Source organism: Hyperolius riggenbachi, chromosome 3, assembly GCF_040937935.1.
Source record: "Hyperolius riggenbachi isolate aHypRig1 chromosome 3, aHypRig1.pri, whole genome shotgun sequence".
NCBI classification, from domain to species: Eukaryota; Metazoa; Chordata; class Amphibia; order Anura; family Hyperoliidae; genus Hyperolius; species Hyperolius riggenbachi.
Genome location: NC_090648.1, coordinates 198,037,519 through 198,062,766, shown reverse-complemented (window position 1 = coordinate 198,062,766; position 25,248 = coordinate 198,037,519). Strand labels below are relative to the sequence as shown.

At 45.5% G+C, this 25,248-nt stretch overlaps 1 protein-coding gene across 1 annotated transcript in view; it reads right to left on the bottom strand.

The window, feature by feature from the left end:
- Positions 1-22,995, bottom strand: part of LOC137561268 (uncharacterized) — a 43,604-nt gene extending 20,609 nt beyond the window's left edge. Inside the window, exons 1-4 of the mRNA XM_068272529.1 lie at positions 22,918-22,995; positions 14,126-14,392; positions 2,768-3,145; positions 250-333 (exon numbers count right to left, since the gene is read on the bottom strand). Of these exons, the coding sequence (XP_068128630.1) occupies positions 250-333; positions 2,768-3,145; positions 14,126-14,392; positions 22,918-22,984 (796 nt within the window). The 5' untranslated portion in view covers positions 22,985-22,995. The remainder of the gene's footprint in view (positions 1-249; positions 334-2,767; positions 3,146-14,125; positions 14,393-22,917) is intronic.
- Positions 22,996-25,248: the final 2,253 nt, after the last annotated feature.

Genomic DNA, 25,248 nt, shown 5'->3' with positions numbered 1-25,248 from the left:
TGCTGACTGTGATGCAGAGGGTCGAAGTTGACCCTCATAGCGCAATATGGGGCGAATCGAACTTCCCCAAAAGTTCGCCTGCTCTTGGCGAACGTGAACCACCGAAGTTCGCCTGGAACCGTTCGCCGGCGAACCATTCGCTACATCTCTACTTATATGCAGAAAAATACAGGATAGTTGTAAATTCCCCTATCACTAACAGGAAAAACAAAGGGGATGAACTGGAGCTTTATACACAGATTCACTTACCTTTAGTCTTCAAGCAAAAAAACACCAGAATTAAAATGGCCACAAGTGCAGAAATTCCTCCAACGCTTCCAGCAATTATATAAGCTAAGAATAAATAACATAAAGTTTGACTTTATAAGGATGATCTGGATTTTGATGAAAAAGTATGCCATCATGATTGAGTCAAAACTATTCCAGTCAAATGAGAAAACATTTTTTTAACCACCAAACAATTAACAGTCAATGGAAACTGAATTTTTAAGGCCATGTTTACAAAAGTCGAAATATCTTACAATTGGCACTGTTTTACCACTAATGAGCAAAATGCGTGCAAATTCACATAAGCGTGAACGGAACACTTATGTTATTTGCACGCATTTCACGTTTTTGCAAATTCAGGCTCATAGCACATCTAATGCATTTCAAATGTCATCACATTTTTCCTGGGTTTTTTTGCGTTTTGCATTTTGAAATTTTTCTGCATTTTAAAAAAGTATGGGATGCGATTTGCAATGAACCACTTCACTACTGAGGGTTTTTTCCCCTTCTGTACCAGAGCAATTTTCACCTTTCAGTGCTGCTTCCATTCATTCACCTATTACTTTATTACTACTTCTCACAACAAAACAATTTACATCTTTTTTTTTTTTTTTTTTTGCCACCAAATAGTCTTTCTTTGGGTGTTACATTTTACTAAGAATTATTTTATTCTAAATGCATTTTAATGGAAAAAATAAGAAAAAAAATGGAAAAAAATCATTATTTATCAGTTTTTCGGCCATTATAGTTTTAAAATAATACATGCTACCGTATTTAACCCACACATTTTATCTGCCCATTTGTTCACGTTTAAAATATGTCCCTATTACAATGTATAGTGTCAATATTTTATTTGAAATAAAGCATTTTTTCAATTTTGTGTCTCTCACCAAATACAAGCCCATCATTTCAAAAATAACAGCCATATACCCTCTTGACATACATATTAAAAAAGTTAAGTCCCTAAGGTAACTATTTATGTTTTTTATTGCCTTTTTTATATGCATATACTTTATTTAGGCAACTATGGGAGAGTATGGGAGGTAAGGGGTCATTTTAAATGTATGTGTTGGTCTTATGTAGGCCGAATTTTACTATTTGGCCACAAGATGTCCTTGTGCATTATTTCCTGTTAGTGTACTATCAGTATGCGAACAGAAAGTAATGCGTGGATGTGTTACTTTGGTACTTAAAATGACCACAGGCATCATATTGATGAGAACAGCGTTCTCCATAATTTATCTCCCCTCTAATGGGCTGCAGCAAGAATGCTCATAGGAGCGAGCAGCGCCCATCCGCTGCACTAGATGAATATCTATGTCCCTGAGCAGGAACTGAAGTGTTGAACGAGTGTAAATATACAGTCTCAAACCACATAAGTGGTTAATTCAAGTCAATGGCAAAACAGAAAAATCACATTTATATCAACATTTTCAGGCGGCTTTGCAGTCAGACACATCCACTGTTTCACCCATGACCTGGGGCTTTAATATCAAGGACTGGTAACTATGGAAACTCTGGCTGATCCACTTTAAGTGCATCATGTGCAAAAATCTAAACATATGAACTATGCAGAGCTCTATGTGAACTTTGATGAGATGAATGCTTTTCAGTGACACTGCTTAGCTTGCACTTTTCTCATGTAATCTCCTGATGGACTGCAACTGGGTCTTTTTGGAGTTTGGTGTCACTTCAGATTTTTTCCTCATTATCCAAATCTGCGAGTGGGATTATGGAACGTATGGAGGAATACTGCAACAGCTTTTTGATGTTATCGCTGCCAGCGAAGCTGCTTGAAATCTGGAATTAACCTCCTTATGCTATGCTTGGTTTCACTTTACAAACACATAAGCTATTGCTGGGAGTTCATCTCTATTGACATTAATCTTGCATGTAGGAACTTTATGAACTTGTAGGAACTTTTGTGCTGCAATTGTTTCTGCTTGCAGCCTATGAACTTGCACTTGGATCTGCTGCCACTAAGTTCTTCTGCTATTTGCTTAAGACCATTTCATGTGCACATTAGTACCAGGATTTTTGCAATATTGGAGGACTGCAGCTTCCTTCAGGTCATGAGTAGTGTGGGGTGACTCTTTTTAATATTTATGTATTTTGTATTGGTTGTGTTTTTTTCTTTTGTTTTGTGATTAGGAAGTTGTAACTAATAAATTATGAGAGTTTTTGTATGCACCCAAGAGCCAATTCTCTTTTTTTGTAGTACTTTACAAACATTTGCATGTAAGTTAACTTCATTGGTGTGCACTGAAAATTTGCATACAAACACACAAAAAATTCAAAACGGCACACCCAAAAAACTTAAGAAAAATATTTTAAAAATTGCAAACTGCAGATCCGTGCATGCTGGAAATTGCATACAGAATTCACATTGATACGCTTGAATGGCCCCCTGCTCATATTATGCCTACATTTCCTGAATTCAAACTAACCCATAATGCCCTTTCAACCAGGTATGACAATTCATGGTAAGAAGTTAACATACCTGCAGCAGGTGTTTTATAGCTCAGCAATGTTGTATTTACATGTCTCCATCTCTGGTAACCATTTTCATAAAGATATATGATACAGAAGTATTCCCCATAGTCACAGTGTGTAATGTTTTCTATGTCCAGAATATATTGTAGATCAGATTGGTTAAGCCTTGGAAACATTCTCTCAGGAGGACGGCACAGCTCATTGGATGAAATGTTGTGAGAACGACCATATTGTTGTTGTATTTCCACTGAGGATAAACACTGAGTAGATCCTTTAGCATACTTAACTATCCATAGCAACACAAATGAAATTCTTAGGTTAACATGACAAGACAATGTAACCTTTTGATTGTCTGTAGCAGTTGCTGAATATTTTTGAAGTGTATCTGTAAACAAAGATGTGACAAATTGTAGTTTTCCATAATACATAAACAGCATTATAATGAAAAATTAATTGTAGTCAATAGTAATAATTCAGCTAAGCAATCCAATGGCTCCTTACTTGTCTGGAGCCCTCCAAAAGCAAAATGTCCTGGTTTTTGTTCCTGTATCTATTCCTATGTAGAGATTTATCTTTCTGAATCCAATGCATGGAGGATACACACTAACACACACGGTAGAGACAGCATTAAAACCACTTGCTCATTTTGTGGAGGTTCCCCCCTTGTGATGTAAAACTGCTCAGGCCCATCTAGAGGTGGCCACACACCATACAATTTTTTAAATATCTGTTCAATTTAAGAATTTCAATCAATTTTTCTGACTGATTGTAACAAATTAAAAAATATGACCAATGTACCACACACCTATGTTCAATTTTTCCCCAATTATGATAAAAATGATTGGAAACTGAGGAAATTGCTAGGGTGTGTATATTAACCACTTGAGGACCTAGGGCTTTCTACCCCGGACCGGCCACTTTTTTTCCATTCAGACCACTGCAGCTTTCACGGTTTATTGCTCGCTCATACAACCTACCACCTAAATGAATTTTGGCTCCTTTTCTTGTCACTAATAAAGCTTTCTTTTGGTGTTATTTGATTGCTCCTGCGATTTTTACTTTTTATTATATTCATCAAAAAAGACATGAATTTTGGCAAAAAAATGATTTTTTTAACTTTCTGTGCTGACATTTTTCAAATAAAGTAAAATTTCTGTATACATGCAGCGCGAAAAATGTGGACAAACATGTTTTTGATTAAAAAAAAACCCATTCAGTGTATATTTATTGGTTTGGGTAAAAGTTATAGCGTTTACAAACTATGGTGCAAAAAGTGAATTTTCCCATTTTCAAGCATCTCTGACTTTTCTGACCCCCTGTCATGTTTCATGAGGGGCTAGAATTCCAGGATAGTATAAATAACCCCCAAATGACCCCATTTTGGAAAGAAGACATCCCAAAGTATTCACTGAGAGGCATAGTGAGTTCATAGAAGATATTATTTTTTGTCACAAGTAAGCGGAAAATGACACTTTGTGAGAAGAAAAAAAAAAAAAAAAAAGTTTCCATTTCTTCTAACTTGCGACAAAAAAAAATGAAATCTGCCACGGACTCACCATGCCCCTCTCTGAATACCTTGAAGGGTCTACTTTCCAAAATGGGATCATTTGTGGGGTGTGTTTACTGTCCTGACATTTTGGGGGGTGCTAAATTGTAAGCACCCCTGTAAAGCCTAAAGGTGCTCATTGGACTTTGGACCCCTTAGCGCAGTTAGGCTGCAAAAAAGTGCCACACATGTGGTATTGCCGTACTCAGAAGAAGTAGTATAATGTGTTTTGGGGTGTATTTTTACACATACCCATGCTGGGTGGGAGAAATATCTCTGTAAATGACAATTTGTTAATTTTTTTTACACACAATTGTCCATTTACAGAGATATTTCTCCCACTCAGCATGGGTATGTGTAAAAATACACCACAAAACACATTATACTACTTCTCCTGAGTACGGCGATACCACATGTGTGGCACTTTTTTGCACCCTAACTGCGCTAAAGGGCCCAAAGTCCAATGAGTACCTTTAGGATTTCACAGGTCATTTTGAGAAATTTCGTTTCAAGACTACTCCTCACGGTTTAGGGCCCCTAAAATGCCAGGGCAGTATAGGAACCCCACAAATGACCCCATTTTAGAAAGAAGACACCCCAAGGTATTCCGTTAGTAGTATGGCGAGTTCATAGAAGATTTTATTTTTTGTCACAAGTTAGCGGAAAATGACACTTTGTTTTTTCAATTAAAATCAATTTCCGCTAACTTTTGACAAAAAATAAAATCTTCTATGAACTCACCATACTCCTAACGGAATACCTTGGGGTGTCTTCTTTCTAAAATGGGGTCATTTGTGGGGTTCCTATACTGCCCTGGCATTTTAGGGGCCCTAAACCGTGAGGAGTAGTCTTGAAACGAAATTTCTCAAAATGACCTGTGAAATCCTTAAGGTACTCATTGGACTTTGGGCCCTTTAGCGCAGTTAGGGTGCAAAAAAGTGCCACACATGTGGTATCGTCATACTCGGGAGAAGTAGTACAATGTGTTTTGGGGTGTATTTTTACACATACCCATGCTGGGTGGGAGAAATACCTCTGTAAATGGACAATTGTGTGTAAAAAAATCAAAAGATTGTCATTTACAGAGGTATTTCTCCCACCCAGCATAGGTATGTGTAAAAATACACCCCAAAACACATTGTACTACTTCTCCCGAGTACGGCGATACCACATGTGTGGCACTTTTTTGCACCCTAACTGCACTAAGGGGCCCAAAGTCCAATGAGTACCTTTAGGATTTCACAGGTCATTTTTGTTTCAAGACTACTCCTCACGGTTTAGGGCCCCTAAAATGCCAGGGCAGTATAGGAACCCCACTAATGACCCCATTTTAGAAAGAAGACACCCCAAGGTATTCCGTTAGGAGTATGGTGAGTTCATAGAAGTTTTTATTTTTTGTCAAAAGTTAGCGGAAATTGATTTTAATTGTGTTTTTTCACAAAGTGTCATTTTCCGCTAACTTGTGACAAAAAATAAAATCTTCTATGAACTCGCCATACTACTAACGGAATACCTTGGGGTGTCTTCTTTCTAAAATGGGGTCATTTGTGGGGTTCCTATACTGCCCTGGCATTTTAGGGGCCCTAAACCGTGAGGAGTAGTCTTGAAACGAAATTTCTCAAAATGACCTGTGAAATCCTAAAGGTACTCATTGGACTTTGGGCCCTTTAGCGCAGTTAGGGTGTAAAAAAGTGCCACACATGTGGTACCGCTGTACTCAGGAGAAGTAGTATAATGCGTTTTGGGGTGTATTTTTACACATACCCATGCTAAGTGGGAGAAATATCTCTGTAAATGACAATTGTTTGATTTTTTTACACACAATTGTCCATTTACATAGAAATTTCTCCCACCCAGCATGGGTATGTGTAAAAATACACCCCAAAACACATTATACTACTTTTCCTGAGTACGGCGGTACCACATGTGTGACACTTTTTTGCAGCCTAGGTGCGCTAAGGGGCCCAACGTCCTATTCACAGGTCATTTTGAAGCATTTGTTTTCTAGACTACTCCTCGCGGTTTAGGGCCCCTAAAATGCCAGGGCAGTATAGGAACCCCACAAGTGACCCCATTTTAGAAAGAAGACATCCCAAGGTATTCCGTTAGGTGTATGGCGAGTTCATAGAAGATTTTATTTTTTGTCACAAGTTTTTAAAAAAACACACTTTGTGAAAAAAAACCAATAAAAATTAATTTCCGCTAACTTTTGACAAAAAATAAAATCTTCTATGAACTCGTCATACACCTAACATAACACCTTGGGGTGTCTTTTTTTTTCTAAAATGGGGTCACTTGTGGGGTTCCTATACCGCCCTGGCATTTTACAGGCCCAAAACCGTGAGTAGTCTGGAAACCAAATGTCTCAAAATGACTGTTCAGGGGTATAAGCATCTGCAAATTTTGATGACAGGTGGTCTATGAGGGGGCGAATTTTGTGGAACCGGTCATAAGCAGGGTGGCCTTTTAGATGACAGGTTGTATTGGGCCTGATCTGATGGATAGGAGTGCTAGGGGGGTGACAGGAGGTGATTGATGGGTGTCTCAGGGGGTGGTTAGAGGGGAAAATAGATGCAATCCATGCACTGGGGAGGTGATCGGAAGGGGGTCTGAGGGTTTGGCCGAGTGATCAGGAGCCCACACGGGGCAAATTGGGGCCTGATCTGATGGGTAGGTGTGCTAGGGGGTGACAGGAGGTGATTGATGGGTGTCTCAAGGTGTGATTAGAGGGGGGAATAGATGCAAGCAATGCACTGGCGAGGTGATCAGGGCTGGGGTCTGAGGGCATTCTGAGGGTGTGGGCGGGTGATTGAGTGCCCTAGGGGCAGATAGGGGTCTAATCTGATAGGTAGCAGTGACAGGGGGTGATTGATGGGTAATTAGTGGGTGTTTAGGGTAGAGAATAGATGGAAACACTGCGCTTGGGTGGTGATCTGATGTCGGATCTGCGGGCGATCTATTGGTGTGGGTGGGTGATCAGTTTGCCCGCAAGGGGCAGGTTAGGGGCTGATTGATGGGTGGCAGTGACAGCGGGTGATTGATGGGTGGCAGTGACAGGGGGTGATTGATGGGTGGCAGTGACAGGGGGTGATTGATGGGTGATTGATAGGTGATTGACAGGTAATCAGTGGGTTATTACAGGGGAGAACAGATGTAAATATTGCACTGGCGAATTGATAAGGGGGGGTCTGAGGGCAGTCTGAGCGTGTGGGCGGGCGATTGGGTGCCCGCAAGGGGCAGATTAGGGTCTGATCTGATAGGTAACAGTGACAGGTGGTGATAGGGGGTGATTGATGGGTGATTGATGGGTAATTAGTGGGTGTTTAGAGAAGATAACAGATGTAAACGATACATTTGGGAGGTAATCTGACGGCGGGTTTGCGGGCGATCTAATGGTGTGGGTGGGTGATCAGATTGCCCGCAAGGGGCAGGTTAGGGGCTGATTGATGGGTGGCAGTGACAGGGGGTGACAGGGGGTGATTGATGGGTGATAGGTGATTGGCAGGTGATTGACAGGTGATCAGTGGGTTATTACAGGGAAGAACAGATGTAATTAATGCACTGGTGAATTGATAAGGGGGGGTCAGAGGGCAATCTGAGCGTGTGGGCGGGTGATTGGGTGCCCGCAAGGGGCAGATTAGGGTCTGATCTGATAGGTAAAAGTGACAGGTGGTGATAGGGGGTGATTGATGGGTGATTGATGGGTAATTGGTGGGTGTTTAGAGGAGAGAATAGATGTAAACAATGGATTTGGGAGGTGATCTGATGTCGGATCTGTGGGCGATCTATTGGTGTGGGGGGGTGATCAGATTGCCCGCAAGGGGCAGGTTAGGGGCTGATTGATGGGTGGCAGTGACAGGGGGTGATTGACGGGTGATTGATGGGTGATTGACGGGTGATTGACAGGTGATTGACAGGTGATTGACAGGTGATCAGGGGGATAGATGCATACAGTAAACAGGGGGGGGGGTGGTCTGGGGGGGGGGTCTGGGGAGAATCTGAGGGGTGGGGGGTGATCAGGAGGGGGCAGGGAGCAGGGGGGGGGATAAAAAAAAAATAGCATTGACAGATAGTGACAGGGAGTGATTGATGGGTGATTAGGGGGGTGATTGGGTGCAAACAGGGGTCTGGGGGGTGGGCGGGGGGGGTCTGATGGGTGCTGTGGGCGATCTGGGGCAGGGGGGGAGAAATCAGTGTGCTTGGGTGCAGACTAGGGTGGCTGCAGCCTGCCCTGGTGGTCCCTCGGACACTGGGACCACCAGGGCAGGAGGCAGCCTGTATAATACACTTTGTAAACATTACAAAGTGTATTATACACTTTGTATGCGGCGATCGCGGGGTTAACATCCCGCCGGCGCTTCCGTATAGCCGGCGGGATGTTGCGGCGAGCGAGCGGTGACAGGCGCCGGCGGAGGATCGCGTCACGGATGACGCGATCGCTCCGCCCATGCCCTTAAATGGACCGCCGCCTCTGTGGGTGAGCCGGTCCTTAAGGGCTCCACTTCCCGGCCGCCTCTGTGCGTTAGGCGGTCGGGAAGTGGTTAATAAACTTACAATCCAACACACACCATACAATCTTTAGAAAAATTGAACAGAAATATCTGGCATTCCGGATCGATTTAAATCGAAAAAAACGGGAATTCCGATGGGATTTTTCAGTCGAATGAAAAAAAAGCTTTCGATTTTTTCGAGAGATACGATCGTTTTCATCAAATTGCTGTAAAATCGGATCATTTTATTGTATCGTGTGTGGCCACCTTTAGTATGAACTCCACTAGACCTCAACAGATGTCCTGTGGTATTTGGCATCAAGATCCTTTAAAGAATAACTGAAGTGATAGGTTTATGGAGGTTGCCATATATATTTACTTTTAAGCAATACCAGTTGCCTGGCAGCCCTGCTGATGTATTTGACTGCAGTAGTGTCTGGATCACACCAGAAACAAGCACGCAGCTAATCTGGTCAGATCTAACAATGTGAGAAACACCTGGGCCCATATGCAATTAACTATTTCTCCTGAGTTTTCTCCTAGGAGAAAACCTTATATCCCATATTTAAAAAGATGTTTCAGCACTTTGCACCTGAAAAGGCACCAAAAAGTAGGTGAAAAGTGCTATCAGTATTATTTTGAGTATTTTCTTGCTTGCTGGTGGTTTAAAACACATTTTATTGACAAGTTTGAAAATATCACCTAGGGGAAAAGACAAATTGCAAATAGGCCCTTATCTGCTGTATGCTTGTTCAGGGTCTATGGCTAAAACTATAAGAGGCAGAGGATCAGCAGGATAGCCAAGCAAATGGTATTGCTTAAAGATAGATAAATATGGCAGCCTCTATATACCTCTCACTTCAGTTGTCCTTTAAGTACTGAAAGTTGTGAAGTGAGGCCCCCATGGATTTGACAAGTTTTTCCATCGCATCTCACAGATGCTTGATCTGATATCATTCTGGAAAATGTGAGTTCCAATAAAAATGTGTTTTTAATAATTAGAGATGAGATGATTGATGAGATGGCGACTTTGCTGGTTTGTTGCAAATAGCATGAATCTTGGAACTTAATTTAACTAATGCAGTAGCTGCTGATTTGCTGTCTGCAATAATTTTGCAAGAAAGTTGATGCTAAAGTGTACCCGAGGCGACATGTAACATGATGAGATAAGCATGTGTATGTACAGTACAAAACATATTAATAACCAGGCTGTTTTACTTGTTTTGTTTTGTTTTGCTTCCTGACAGAGTTAATTTTTAAGGATGGAAGTGGCAGCTTTTGTCTTGTCAGTACTTTGTCAGGAATATAGTAAAAATCACTGATAAGCAAATTACAGCCATAAAAGCTTTCCTGGAAGAATACATTTTTACTACATATTTCTGAGAGCAGAGGGAGAGAAAAGGAATCATCATAGTTCATGTATTTTCATTTAGGGACACTTAATAGACTGCAACTGAGAAGAGACAACAAAACATTCAATCTACTTTCTAAATGTTTAAATATAAAATAAAATCCTGGGATGACTAAAAAAGTCATTTTTAAGTGTAAGAGGATAAATATAATTGTTTATCTCATCAGTTTATTTTCACCTCAGGTTCACTTTAAGTGAGAAAGTGGGGCAGCAGCTGACATTGATGAACAAAAGACAGGCGAATATGTTAAGGCAGGTGGCAATTAAGAGTAGTCAATGTAAAGAGTGTGTTACCAATGGAGTCCGAGGACAAAAAATTATTCCAAAAGGAAATAAAAATCACAGAGGGACTCCCTGCTTGCAAAATGCTAGTGTTAAGACACTTTTTTGTATGTGATGGTGGCGTAGTGGGCAGCACGGTGGCGTAGTGGTTATCACTCTTGCCTTGCAGTGCTGGGTCCCTGGATCAAATCCCAGCCAGGTCAACATCTGCAAGGAGTTTGTATGTTCTTCACGTGTCTGTGTGGGTTTCCTCTGGGTACTCCGGTTTCCTCACGCATCCCAAAAACATACAGATAAGTTAATTGGCTTTCCCTTAAATTGGTCCTAGACTATGATACATGCAGTACACAATACATACATATGACTATGGTAGGAACTAGATTGTGAGCCCCTCTGACGGACAGTTAGTGACAACACAATATACTCTGTATGGACAGTTAGTGACAACACAATATACTCTGTACAGCGCTGTGTAATATGTCGGTGCTGTCTAAATACTTAAAGAGACACTTAAGCCAGAAAAAAAAAAAGAGTTTTACTCACCTGGGACCTCTACCAGCCCCCTGCAGCAGTCCTGAGCCCTCGCAGCCACTCACTAATCCTCTTGTCCCCCGCTGCCAGCTAGTTTTGTTTTTGCCGACAGGCCTGTCAGGACTGGCCACGCGTAGCTTTTTCCGCATTCCTGACTGTAATTAGCGCTATTGCATACAAAAATATGCGTTGCCGCATTACGAATGCATAGGTATGCGGCAACGCGTATTTTTGTACACGTTGCGGCCCGCAATAGCGCTACTTACAGTCGGGAATGCGGAAAAAGCTACGCGTGGCCAGTCCTGACGGGCCTGTCGGCAAAAACAAAGCTAGCTGGCAGGATTAGTGAGTGGCTGCGAGGGCACAGGACTGCTGCAGGGGGCTGGTAGAAGCCCCAGGTGCGTAAAACTCATTTTTTTTATGACTTAAGGTTCACTTTAAATAAATAAATGTGATCTGAAAAAGAGGACTGCGATCCGCGTAACACGTTATCATTCAAGTGTCTGGCTTCTATTAGAAAATGTATTAATTTATTTGGGCTACCCCCTTTTTTAGAGGTAAGCTTATTTATTTGTTTTATCCAGCTGACATTATCCCTTCCACATATCATATCTTGGGGCACATCCTCCCTCCCAAAGGGTAGTCAATGTTCAGGGAGAGGTAAAGGCATGTGGAAATCGAGGTTGGTCAATATTCAAGCAGGGGTTGAGTCAGGTGGCATTTAAAAGCAGCTGCTTAAAACTTACAAACAGGATGCACAAAACAGGTGGGGCCCCAATCGCTCATACCACCTGGGACCACCATCTTCAAGCAACACCCCAGTGGGGGTAGAAGCAGCACAGATAGCTCCCTACATTCCCATGTCTCTTACTAACCATAATAGAGCTGGGCCAGGGGATATCTGAAGAGTAAAGTGCTCCCATGTCCACCAACAAGGGGCTCAATGCTTTTAAAGGAGGGGGAGGATGTTGCCCTTCTTAGTTAAGCATCTTAGGCCCGGTTCACATTAGCATTTTTTTCCAGAACATAAGCGGAACGTATACTGTACAAACGGTATGGATGTGAATGGATCCAATGTTAACCTATGGATCCATTCACATTCGTCCGTTGGTACGGGTATGTTCCGTACGTTCCGGCCCCCGGATCCAAAAAATGCTGCAGACCCTAATTTTCCAGACCGTTCTGCCTAGTGGAGCGGATCCGGAAAAAAATACTGCAGCATCGCGGGCAATGGGAAATGGAACGTTTCTTCACACTAGTGAAGAAACGGACCATTCCACGGGGGATGGGGGCATGGGCGATGCGATCCTGAGCAACGGGAGGGTGAGGGGAGGGTGCAGCAGTCGGGCGGGTGGGCTAGGGAGGCTAAATACATACCTAATCTCGTGCAGCAGCCAGCGGTAGAGGCTTCCGTCTTCTTCCACGTCATGTGACTACATGACGCGCCGTGTGATTAGTCACATGATGCGTTGTGTAGTCACAGCAGAAGAAGAGGAAGCCTCTACTGCCAGCTGCTGCACAAGATAAGGTATGTATTTGCTGAGTGAAAACAGATCCGATCAATCATTGATCAGATCCGTTTTCACTATGTGAAAGGACCACGGACTGGGCCATCCGGATCCGGTGAAGCGGAGACCGGATCCGCTCACTGGATCCGTTTTGGCCCAAAACGCAGATGTGAACTGGGCCTAAATTAGAAGGTAATATGTAGAGTTAGATTTTGGAGTAGGGTCAGGGACAGGCTTAAGTTACTGAGAACAGAGAGGGATCAATTTAGAAGACAGGTAAGTATTAGGTATGTTTAGGGTATCAAAATTCAGGAGGGTTTAAGGTTAGTTTAAGAAAAATAGTGGGAGAGGGTGTTAGTGTTACAAAAATTGTAGGTTAGAGAGAAAGGCCAGAATTAAGCAAGGCTGAAATGTTAAGGAAAGGGTTAGGGTCAGTCTGCCTATTGACATCTGGAGCTTCCAATCAGCGCTCACTATACAAATAGATTGCTATTGGAGAAGACCACTCTCCTTGGTAAAAAAAATAAATAAACACATACATTTATTAAAAATGTATTTAAAATACAGAAGGGAGCACTCTAGCCTGCTGCTGCCTGCTTCCAGGGAATGCAGGACTTCAACAGGGTTCTTAAAAAAATGGCAATCTACTTTTGCAACAATTTATTGCCTGATTTTCATTAAAAGATAAGTATTTCGTTTTCCAAAGTGCAAAAATAAGTGGGAAACACGGCAGTTTTTACTGCTGTCTGTTCTCCTTTATGGTGATTTTCCATTGCTCTTGCTCTTAGGAGCTGTCAGGGTTTTAATATGAAAACACACACACACACACACACACACACACACACACACACACACACACACACACACACACACACACACACACACACACACACACACACACACACACACACACACCATAGAGCAGTGAGTACTAGTATAAAAGGGGCAATGAAGTGCTCTACAGGAGGCATCACAAATGCCTTATAACTGCAGGCAGAATTTGATTGCATATTACTATTGTGTGTGTAAGGGCCCTTTTCCACCTGCAATCGCTAGCGTTCACGCTGAACGCTAGCGATTGCTGAATCGCAAAACCGGCGATTCCCCCGACGTTTGCGGCCGCGATTTTGCTATGCTATGCACTGCATAGCAAAATCGCGGCAATTATCGCTCCGCCGCGCGTTCGCGTTCCCCGCAAAAACGAATCGCGGTAGTGGAAATGACCTACCGCGATTCCCATGTTAAAAAGCAAACCGTAGCGATTGTAAAATCGCTAGCGGTTTGCGTTTTTGCGATTCAGCATCGCAAACGCCGCTAGTGGAAAAGGGCCCTTAGTGTGTGCAGTTGCTTGTGCATGTGTGTTGGGCAGGCCAAGGTCTAAAGTCTACTCTGGGGCCATTTTACCCATAACTATGCTGCTTGGTGTGCTTTCAACAGAAAGCCTTTTCATTCCCCAAAAACTACTGTAACATTTATGTCATAACATAAATAAAGAAGTTAAAGAAGTTAAGTCATCAAACCTTTAACAATGCAAATCGGCAAAATGTGTTCAGTAAGTTTAACATATAAGATGGTCAGTCTGTAAAGTTATACATACCATTCAATGGAGAGATCACAAATGTTTTGTGGGAATCATACAACAAGTCTTTACTGCCTGTATATGGAGTTGTAGATTTTGTTGTACAAGCAAATATCCCACCACCAGGTGCAACTTTATATTGCTTTGATGAGTTCTCTTTATTAAATACACCAACACCATAATTGGACATATTATATTTATACCATTCAATTTTTTGTTCTTCCAAACTGCAGTTAATTATTATCGGCATGGGTTCACCTTTTTCAAATGTAACATTTGAATGAGCTGAAAAAAAAACAAAATTATTTAATCTATTAATCTATAAAAAAAAATATTCTGTTTGATATTTGATCTATTCAAATTAGTTGTGAACTGAACTAATGTAGTGAAAGCACATGCATCTATTCTACAATTTCATTGGCCTGCTTTTGTATGTGAAGCAGATTATGCTGGTGATGGTCATCCAGGTTGTTTACCATTATGCATAAAATATAGGAGGTGGTGCCTAGAACACAGGGACGTAACTACTAGCAGAGCAGCTGCTGCAGTTACAAGGGGGCTCAGGGCAGGAAGTTTCTTACCCTCCCCTCCCTTACTCCATGTGTAAAGGGGGCCCACCTCTAGAGCTCCCTCTGTACCCTCCAATGACAGTCATGCAGAGGAGTGCAAACAAGTGGTGTTTTAACTACCAGTCTTGTGGCATGCTGCAACCCCTCTTCTCATGCTTCCTTGCTCTCCTGGAGGGAGGCTTCTCATTGCATAAGTTTCCTACTGGTGCTTCTCTGGCAGCACATAAGTGTCAACTGCAGGAGATGGAGACACAAGCAGAACTCTGAAACAAATAGCTCTAACACCACCTGCATCTGTTTGTATGGTGGTGCATAACTATACAGGAGGAGACCAGCACTACTAGGGGAGACATGGCAATATTTATGGGGCATGACTATACAAGGTAAAATTATCATTGCCATAAGGGGGAGAAAGGTATCAGGGTGGCCACATTTATTATGGGTGGGGGTGTCATTGTGGCTGCACTGTTGTGGGGGAATCTGTTAAAGGGACAAAGCAAAAAAGCGCATTTAGGGCTAAGATAAACCAAATGGCCCACCGGACGCGGAATATTCTCATCTATGGAAGATGCTGGTAATTTGTACAGGTTTTTTAGCTCCTAAAGGATACCCCAACTGAAATGTGACATAATGAGATAGACATGTGTATGTACAGTGCCTAGCACACAGATAACTATGCTGTGTTCCTTTTTTTCTTTCTCTGCCTGAAAGAGTTAAATATCAGGTATGTAAGTGGCTGACTCAGTCCTGACTTAGACAGGAAGTGAGTACAGTGTGACCCTCACTGATAAGAAATTCCCCTTTTTTACCTCTTTCTTGCTCTCAGAAGCCATTTTCTGCTAGGAAAGTGTTTTATAGTTGGAATTTCTTATCAGTGAGGGTCACACTGTAGTCACTTCCTGTCTGAGTCAGGACTGAGTCAGCCACTTACATACCTGATATTTAACTCTTTCAGGCAGAAAAATAAAAAAAGGAACACAGCATAGTTATATGTGTGCTAGGCACTGTACATACACATGTCTATCTCATTATGTCACATTTCAGTTGGGGTATCCTTTAAGAGGAACTTGATATGCTAAAATATAACTTTTTAGAAACTTTAAAACCCTAGAGTGGCCTAGGAATGAATAGATACTAACTTGAGCAGCTGTGGGCAGGAGGTATGTTAGCAAATGTAAACCCTAGTGGAGACTAGGAATTATCTCCTCACATTACAAGTAACATTTACAACCACCCCACACAACCCTACATGTTTCACCCCCTCAGAACGGGGGCTTCATCAAGGGAAAGAAAGTGCCCAGTGCAAAAGTGCAAGTGCAAAAGTCCAAAGATTACATCATAAATACAATAAAATCATATAAAATATTAACAGCCTCTCGGCTCAGCCTGTCACGGCCCAGTATGTAAATTAGCTTGTCCCAGAATCCTTTGCTGATTCTTGTAGGTAAAGAATGAATATTGAACAGGATTACAAAAGTACAGTATGATGGTCGGGATTAGTTTAAAAAGCATCAATATTATTTTATGGGGATGGTGTAGGAGGAGGGAAACAAGGATTTTTATAAAAAGACAATGTGAGTTCTAATTTCTTGGTGGGGAAGGGGTATTAATGCAGGTTGAACCATTTTGAAGGGCAGTAATTTACAAATTGCCCAGCAAGCTCATGGTGAATCCCAACTCCAGAGCATCACCAGCGGTGGTGGCAAAGTTCCACAAATATAAGTTGAGATTTCAGTACAAGAGAAATACAAAGGAAATGTGATTGCTGGGGCTAAGGATAAATGACTGTAAAATGGATATAATTAAGAAAAACTAATAAAATGATGGCCAGTAAAAGATAAATAGATTACCATGCATAAGAGAAGATAATCAATAATAATGATAAAACTGTATAAAAGTGTATATAATAAGAAAATAGGTCTGACTAAGACTGAAATATGTACCTTGGTTTTTGTTTGTGCATGGCAAAATTAAAAATGATGTGCATGCATATTGATTTAATTCGTTCATACTCTCTAAAGCTATATTGAGGCAACTAGGGGTTAGAATTTCCAGATGTAAATTCCAGTAAGCTTCTCTATTGCGCTAAATTCTGTATCAATTAAATTAGTTACCATCAGTAATGTGTTCAATAAGAGTTATTGTCCCTAAGCCAAAGTTTCTGTTATGAGTCAGTATTTGGACACACTGGGACTGATTCACAAAGCGGTGATAACCAAGTTATCACACCTAAAAGACTTTAGGCGTGATAACCTTTGCACCGCTGAGTTAGCACCGCTTTGTGCTGGTGATCGCGCGCAAAGTCCCGCACGCAAAGTTTTGCGCGCGCAATCGCGCAACTCCACGTGCAGCGCCCATAGGGTGTAATGGGCGCATCGCGTGCACCGCGCTGTGCACTGCGCTATTGCGCGCGCAAAACTTTGCGTGCAGGAATTTTGCGCGAGTTTCTTCTTATCACGCCTAAACTGAGTTTAGGCGTGCTAAAGGACTTTTCACTGGCGTGCAAACAGTTTGCACAGCTTTGTGAATCAGGCCCACTGTGTTTAGCACATCCATTCTTAATATTTTCCTGATGTTCATTAAGTCTTTTATAAAAAGGTTGTTTTGTGCGGACCACAAATTGTAGGTTACAGGGACAATGTAGGAGGTAGATAGAGATGTCCCGAATGGTTCGCCGCCGAACGGTTCCAGGCGAACTTTAGGTGGTTCGCGTTCGCCAGCGAAGGCGAACTTTTGTGGAAGTTTGATTCGCCCCATAATGCCCTATTGGGCAGAACTTTGACCCTCTACATCACAGTCAGCAGGCACATTGTCACCAATCAGACTGCACTCACTCCTGGAGCCTCACCCCCCTTATAAAAGGCAAAGTTCTCCTGTCGTTACTCACGCGTCTGCCTACAGTAATTAATTAAGGGAAAGCTGCTGACAGACTCTGCTAGGGAGAGTTTAGTTAGGATCTACTATACCACAGTCTTTGTGGTGCACAGTCTTTGTCTTTATGTAGAATACATAGTTTGTTCTGCAGATGAGAAGTTAATGGATAGACGAAATTTTCTTGTTGGGGGTGGAGCTGAATTTTTTTTTGCCTGATGAAAGGGGGACACTTAGCCTCCTGAAACGCATTGCAATTAACTATTAAAAGTCTGTCTCTGACACACATAGGGTCACCATGTTCTTACTGCACTCATCCCACCAGAAACTAAATGTTTTTGCCACCACCCTACTGCACAGTAGTAGCTGCAGTGTGCAGGCTTGCTGTGAGGCATGGGCTTACACCTACCTAGTGTGTACAAAATCCAACAGCTTTGTAGAGACTACCATTGCCTCCACCTCACCCATAGCGTGTTAGAGCTGCATGGAATTTGGGCAGGCAGTATGACGAGCCAAGCAGCCTTAAGGACCAGAGGTTTGGAGGGAACGGTTTATGCCTAAGAAGCCCAGTCCCCAGCAAGTGGGACAAAAGCCTGACAGCTGGAACACCTATAACGGCTACCAGCATCTCCCAAAGGTGAGAATAGTCTACAGCCAGCCATTTGGTTTATCTTAGCCCTGAGTGCACTTTTTTGCTTTGTTTCTTTTACAGATTCTACCACCACCTCAGGGTGGACTCTAATAGAGAAGCACCATCCTTACTAAACTGGAAACAGATGCCAACGCATCAGTCAGCACGTTCCTCCTGCCACCACATGGGAGTCTACCTACCTGGGCCGGTGCTACCATTAATGCAAAGGGGGCAATTGCCCCAGGTCCCCCCCCCGACCCCTCATGGGCCCCCTCCCCCTGCCTAGACACCCAGGTGGGGGCTACAGCACAGATTGGAGAACTTCATCTCTCTATACTCCTAGTGGGACAGACACAATTGCAGAAGCAGAGAGATGGGGAGGTGCTATTGGGAGCTCCATGCAGACAGCAGTGGAGGAGATTCAGCCCCGCCCCCAGAGCTTCACACACGCTGACGGAGATCAGAGCAGAAACAGAATGGATTCTCAGGCTGGACCTTATGCTGCTTGGGAGGGGAGCCAGTAGCTGTGGGCTGCTCATCATACGTTTCCTGCAAACTTGTAAGGTGACACCCGTCAGTACTGCTGCTGACCTGCCCAGACCCTTATCAGTACAGGAGCATTAATGACACCTCCTCACAGCACAAATGCCTTTGTGCAGAGTTCTTTCACACTGAGCACCCTATGCCACCCTTCCCAAGTCAGTAGTGCAGCACATGGTACCTTGGGAGGCAACACTTTCCAGTCCCACCCTATAGAGCTCTATATCCCCAACAGAGACCAGCACCTCTTAGCACACTGTCCCAGGACACTTTACCTCTGCCCCAGGTCCCTCTGTGTGCCCTGTCCCCGAGCCACGGTGCTGGGCTCCGGCCCTGGTCCCTCTGTGTGCCCTGTCCCCGAGCCACAGTGCTGGGCTCTGCCCTGGTTCCTCTGTGTGCCCTGTCCCCGAGCCAGTGTTCTGGGCTCTGCCCCGGGTCCCTCTGTGTGACCTGTCCCAGAGCCACAGTGCTGGGATCTGCCCCTGGACCCTGTGTGTGCCCTGTACCCGAGCCACAGTGCTGTGCTCTGCCCTGGATCCCTCTGTGTGCCCTGTCCCCGAGCCACAGTGCTGGGCTCTGCCTTGGTCCCTCTGTGTGCCCTGTCCCCGAGCCACAGTGCTGGGCTCTGGCCCTGGTTCCTCTGTGTGCCCTGTCCCGTAGCCACAGTGCTGGGCTCTGCCCCGGGTCCCTCTGTGTGCCCTGTCCCCGAGCCACAGTGCTGGGCTCTGCCCCAGGTCCCTCTGTGTGCCCTGTCCCCAAGCCACAGTGCTGGGCTCTGCCCCGGGTCCCTCTGTGTGCCCCGTCTCCGAGCCACAGTGCTGGGCTCTGCCTTGGTCCCTCTGTGTGCCCTGTCCCCGAGCCACAGTGCTGGGCTCTGGCCCTGGTTCCTCTGTGTGCCCAGTCCCGTAGCCACAGTGCTGGGCTCTGCCCCGGGTCCCTCTGTGTGCCCTGTCCCCGAGCCCCAGTGCTAGGCTCTGCCTTGGTCCCTCTGTGTGCCCTGTCCCCGAGCCACAGTGCTGGGCTCTGCCCCGGGTCCCTCTGTGTGCCCTGTCCCATAGCCACAGTGCTGGGCTCTGCCCCGGGTCCCTCTGTGTGCCCTGTCCCCGAGCCACAGTGCTGGGCTCTGCCCCGGGTCCCTCTGTGTGCCCTGCCCCGTAGCCACAGTGCTGGGCTCTGCCCTGGGTCCCTCTGTGTGCCCTGTCCCGTAGCCACAGTGCTGGTCTCTGCCCCGGGTCCCTCTGTGTGCCCTGTCCCTGAGCCACAGTGCTGGGCTCTGCCCTGGGTCCCTTCGTGTGCCCTGTCCCTGAGCCACAGTACTGGGCTCTGCCCCAGGTCCCTCTGTGTGCCCTGTCCCCGAGCCACAGTGCTGGGCTCTGCCCCAGGTCCCTCTGTGTGCCCTGTCCCCAAGCCACAGTGCTGGGCTCTGCCCCTGGTCCCTCTGTGTGCCCTGTCCTCGAGCCACGGTGCTGGGCTCTGCCCCGGGTCCCTCTGTGTGCCCTGTCCCCGAGCCACAGTGCTGGGCTCTGTCTTGGTCCCTGTGTGTGCCCTGACCCCAAGCCACAGTGCTGGGCTCTGCCTTGGTCTCTCTGTGTGCCCTGTCTCTGAGCCATAGTGCTGGGCTCTGTCTTGGTCCCTCTGTGTGCCCTGTCCCCAAGCCACAGTGCTGGGCTCTGCCTTGGTCCCTCTGTGTGCCCTGTCTCCGAGCCATAGTGCTGGGCTCTGTCTTGGTCCCTCTGTGTGCCCTGTCCCCGAGCCACAGTGCTGGGCTCTGCCTTGGTCCCTCTGTGTGCCCTGTCCCTGAGCCACAGTGCTGGGCTCTGCCTTGGTCCCTCTGTGTGCCCTGTCCCTGAGCCACAGTGCTGGGCTCTGCCTTGGTCCCTCTGTGTGCCCTGTCCCCAAGCCACAGTGCTGGGCTCTGCCTTGGTCCCTCTGTGTGCCCTGTCCCCGAGCCACAGTGCTGGGCTCTGCCTTGGTCCCTCTGTGTGCCCTGTCCCCGAGCCCCAGTGCTGGGCTTTGCCACGGATCCCTCTGTGTGCCCTGTCCCTGAGCCACAGTGCTGGGCTCTGCCCCAGGTCCCTTCTGTGTGCCCTGTCCACGAGCCACAGTGCTGGGCTCTGCCCCGAATCCCTCTGTGTGCCCTGTCCTGAGCCACAATGCTGGGCTTTGCCCCGGGTCCCTCTGTGTGCCCTGTCCCTGAGCCACAGTGCTGGGCTCTGCCCTGGGTCCCTTCGTGTGCCCTGTCCCTGAGCCACAGTACTGGGCTCTGCCCCAGGTCCCTCTGTGTGCCCTGTCCCCGAGCCACAGTGCTGGGCTCTGCCCCGGGTCCCTCTGTTTGCCCTGTCCCCAAGCCACAGTGCTGGGCTCTGCCCCTGGTCTCTCTGTGTGCCCTGTCCTCGAGCCACGGTGCTGGGCTCTGCCCCGGGTCCCTCTGTGTGCCCTGTCCCCGAGCCACAGTGCTGGGCTCTGTCTTGGTCCCTGTGTGTGCCCTGACCCCAAGCCACAGTGCTGGGCTCTGCCTTGGTCTCTCTGTGTGCCCTGTCTCTGAGCCATAGTGCTGGGCTCTGTCTTGGTCCCTCTGTGTGCCCTGTCCCCAAGCCACAGTGCTGGGCTCTGCCTTGGTCCCTCTGTGTGCCCTGTCTCCGAGCCATAGTGCTGGGCTCTGTCTTGGTCCCTCTGTGTGCCCTGTCCCCGAGCCACAGTGCTGGGCTCTGCCTTGGTCCCTCTGTGTGCCCTGTCCCTGAGCCACAGTGCTGGGCTCTGCCTTGGTCCCTCTGTGTGCCCTGTCCCTGAGCCACAGTGCTGGGCTCTGCCTTGGTCCCTCTGTGTGCCCTGTCCCCAAGCCACAGTGCTGGGCTCTGCCTTGGTCCCTCTGTGTGCCCTGTCCCCGAGCCACAGTGCTGGGCTCTGCCTTGGTCCCTCTGTGTGCCCTGTCCCCGAGCCCCAGTGCTGGGCTCTGCCACGGATCCCTCTGTGTGCCCTGTCCCTGAGCCACAGTGCTGGGCTCTGCCCCAGGTCCCTTCTGTGTGCCCTGTCCACGAGCCACAGTGCTGGGCTCTGCCCCGAATCCCTCTGTGTGCCCTGTCCTGAGCCACAATGCTGGGCTTTGCCCCGGGTCCCTCTGTGTGCTGAGTTTAAAAGTGGGAAAAAAATATATGTAAAATATTCATATAAAAATAAATACAAATAAAGATAACCACCCTAAGTCAATATGTAAATATGGAGCAAATTACTACAACGTAAAGTTAAAGGAGCTGTTGCAAATTTTCAGTTTAGCATTATTTTTCCAGCCAATTCACCTTTAACCTAATGGAGAAACAAAAAGTCTGCTAATATGTATTTAAAGGATAAAAGTAATTTTACCATTTCTCTCTTCGCCAATATATTACCTCCTCTCCTGAAATGACATTTTAACCTCCTTAGCGGTAACCCCGTGTGTGACACGGGGTAAGCCGCCGGAGGGTGCCGCTCAGGCCCTGCTGGGCCGATTTACTTAATTTTTTTTTTGCTGGACGCAGCTAGCACTTTGCTAGCTGCGCCAGCACCCCGATCGCCGCCGCGCGCCCGATCGCCGCTATCCGGTGCGGCGCGCGGCCCCCCCCCCCCCAGACCCTGAGTGCTGCCTGGCCAATCAGTGCCAGGCAGCGCCGAGGGGTGGATCGGGTCTCCCAATTACGTCCCGACGTCGCTGACGTCGGTGACGTCATTGCGCCCCGTCACCATGGCGACGGGGGAAGCCCTCCAGGAAATCCCGTTCTTTGAACGGGATTTCCTGATCGCTGGAGGCGATCGGCGGGGCTGGGGGGATGCCGCTGAGCAGCGGCTATCATGTAGCGAGCCCTCGGCTCGCTACATGATTTAAAAAAAAAATAATTAAAAAAAAACTGCTGCGCTGCCCCCTGGCGGTATTTTTCATACCGCCAAGGGGGTTAAGAAATCCTGTACATTTTGCACCAGTATTGAGCATGTAGAGCAACATACAATCTGAATGGTTCTACATACTGCATCACTGCATATGTTGGTGCTAGAAACAGAACAATAAATCATCTGAAGTACAGAGTATTATGGAAGGCACTTTAATTAGGTTTTTACCGGACAGTCTAGTAAGATGATGGTGGTGTACTTTGCTTATCCTCCAGCACACTTATACACAAATAAATCATCTAATAAAATCATAATTTATTATTACTTATTAAACTTACCCTTTCCTTGTTCTGATATAGAAATCAGTAACAGAGAAATTAAGAACTTCTGCGTATCAGCCACCATCCTAGTATTGTCCAGTGTGGCTGATGAAATTATCTCCGTGAAGCATTTCCAAATTACAGATATATTTGTACGCCCACTGGGGACTTCCTTCCTTATTCTCATGTATGCGTCCTGTGTAGCAATCACCCACTCTGAACAGTATATGTATTAGTTCACGCGTTTAAGAAATGTTACAATGTACCAGTAACTCCACACATTACTGCTATGATTTTCTACATGTGATTCCTTGAACCATGGTAACAATTCACTGTTTGGTAAATGGAACAACTCCACATATGTATCTTTTCACACTCCAGTGAGTGATTAATTCATGCAAGTGAGACTGTTCACATCTAGGCTGATTCAGCAACGTGGTTTGAGTGCCAGCATTTGGCTTTGACATAGTTAAAGCTAGCATCTATCAGTGAGGATTGATGCTTTCGTTGCACTGCTCATGCGCAAGGGCAAAGGTGCTGCCAATAGGTAATGGTACTTTCTAACCAATGCTGATACCCACTGACTTCAGAAAGGTGCTGACAATGACAAGACAAGACAAGACAAATAACATTTATATTGCGCTTTTCTCCTTGCGGACTCAAAGCGCCAGAGTAGAGCAGCAGCCACTAGGGCGCGCTCTATTGGCAGTAGCAGTGTAAGGGAGACTTGCCAAAGGTCTCCTACTGAATTAGTGCTGGCTTACTGAACAGGCAGAGCCGAGATTCGAACCCTGGTCTCCTGTCTCCTGTGTCAGAGGCAGAGCCCTTAACCATTACACCATCAGCCAATGCTGAATATGGAACTAGGGATCTAGATAATGAAAGGTACCAGCTAGGTTTAGTCATTTTCTAGGTTGTCCATTTAGAATTTAGAATGATTGTAAAATTGGGACCAACCAGAAAAAGAAGATAGACTCTTCTCTGAACAGCATCCAAAAGGGGCCACTACCTCGAGGTTATAGACATCCTGAAGATTGCATTAAAGACTTATTCACAGTGGGACGTTGCATTGTGATGTGACGTTAAAGTCGCAACACAGCATTACAACACAACGCAAAAAAGAAGTGGTAGTGCACAATAATGCTGCGCTACTGTCGCATACAGTAGGTAAAGTAAAGTATCCAGGCAATGAAAAGCGTACCTGGTAACGTGTGTGTATAGAGGTAACGCACTGCAGCAGTGCGTTACCATAACGCTGCACATTACAATGCAACGCTAACGTTGCATGGGGAGGGTCCCATAGGCTTATCGTTTCAGTGCAGTAAGCTGCGTTATAAGACTTTAGAACGCAGCTCTGCAAAGTCCCACTGTGAATAAGCCCCCACAGTTGGATGCAGTTTAGTGGTATTTTTCATACTCTCATACTGTAAGGATCCCTCCTGTAGCATGTCCTGTCGGTTGCAGTGGAGCTGCAACCAAGCAGTTTTGATTTCTCTGCTTCTATTTGGTTGCTTAGTTTTGATTGCATTCGCAATAAGTCTCATTGCCATCTGCAATCACTCTGCAGTTCAGAGCAGCTCAGGATGTTGTCATGAATCCATCTACGGCTTGCTGCAGTGGAACTGCCGCCAAACAGCTCTGGATTTCTTACATGCATGTTGTTGCATAATTTGGCATGCATTTGTAATCAGAGTCCTTTCCATCCACAGTCAGCTTGCAGCCTTTAATCAGCCTAACACAGGATTACTATTAAGCTATGTGGGAATTTTCATGTCTGCTCTCATTGGCTCATGTCGATAGAAAAGCCTGCTCCTCCTCTCACACCTTGCCATCATAGCATTCAGCAGGGGTGTTGCTAGGATCCTGGCAGATCCGGGGCACCTCTGGGCACTAAGGGAGAATTAGGCAAAAAAAATGGGCGTGGCCATACAGCGGGAAAGTGGGCGTGGTCATGGGTTGCAACAGAATCCTGTAATGTAGCCTTAAGGTGCCACACACCATACAATTTTTTAAATATCTGTTCAATTTAAGAATTGCAATCATTTTTTCTGACTGATTGTAACATTTCCAAAATATGACCAATGTACCACACACGTATGTTACATTTTTTCCCAATTATGATAAAAATGATTGGAAACTCTGAGAAAATTGCTAGGGTGTGTATATTAATAAATTGACAATCTAACACACACCATACAATCTTTAGAGAGATTGAAGAAAAATATCTGGCAATCCGGATCGATAAAAATCGAAGAAAACGGGAAATCCGATCGGATTTTTCAGTCGAATTAAAAAACAGCTTTTGATTTTTTCGGGAGATTTGATCGTTTTTATCGAATTACAGTAAAA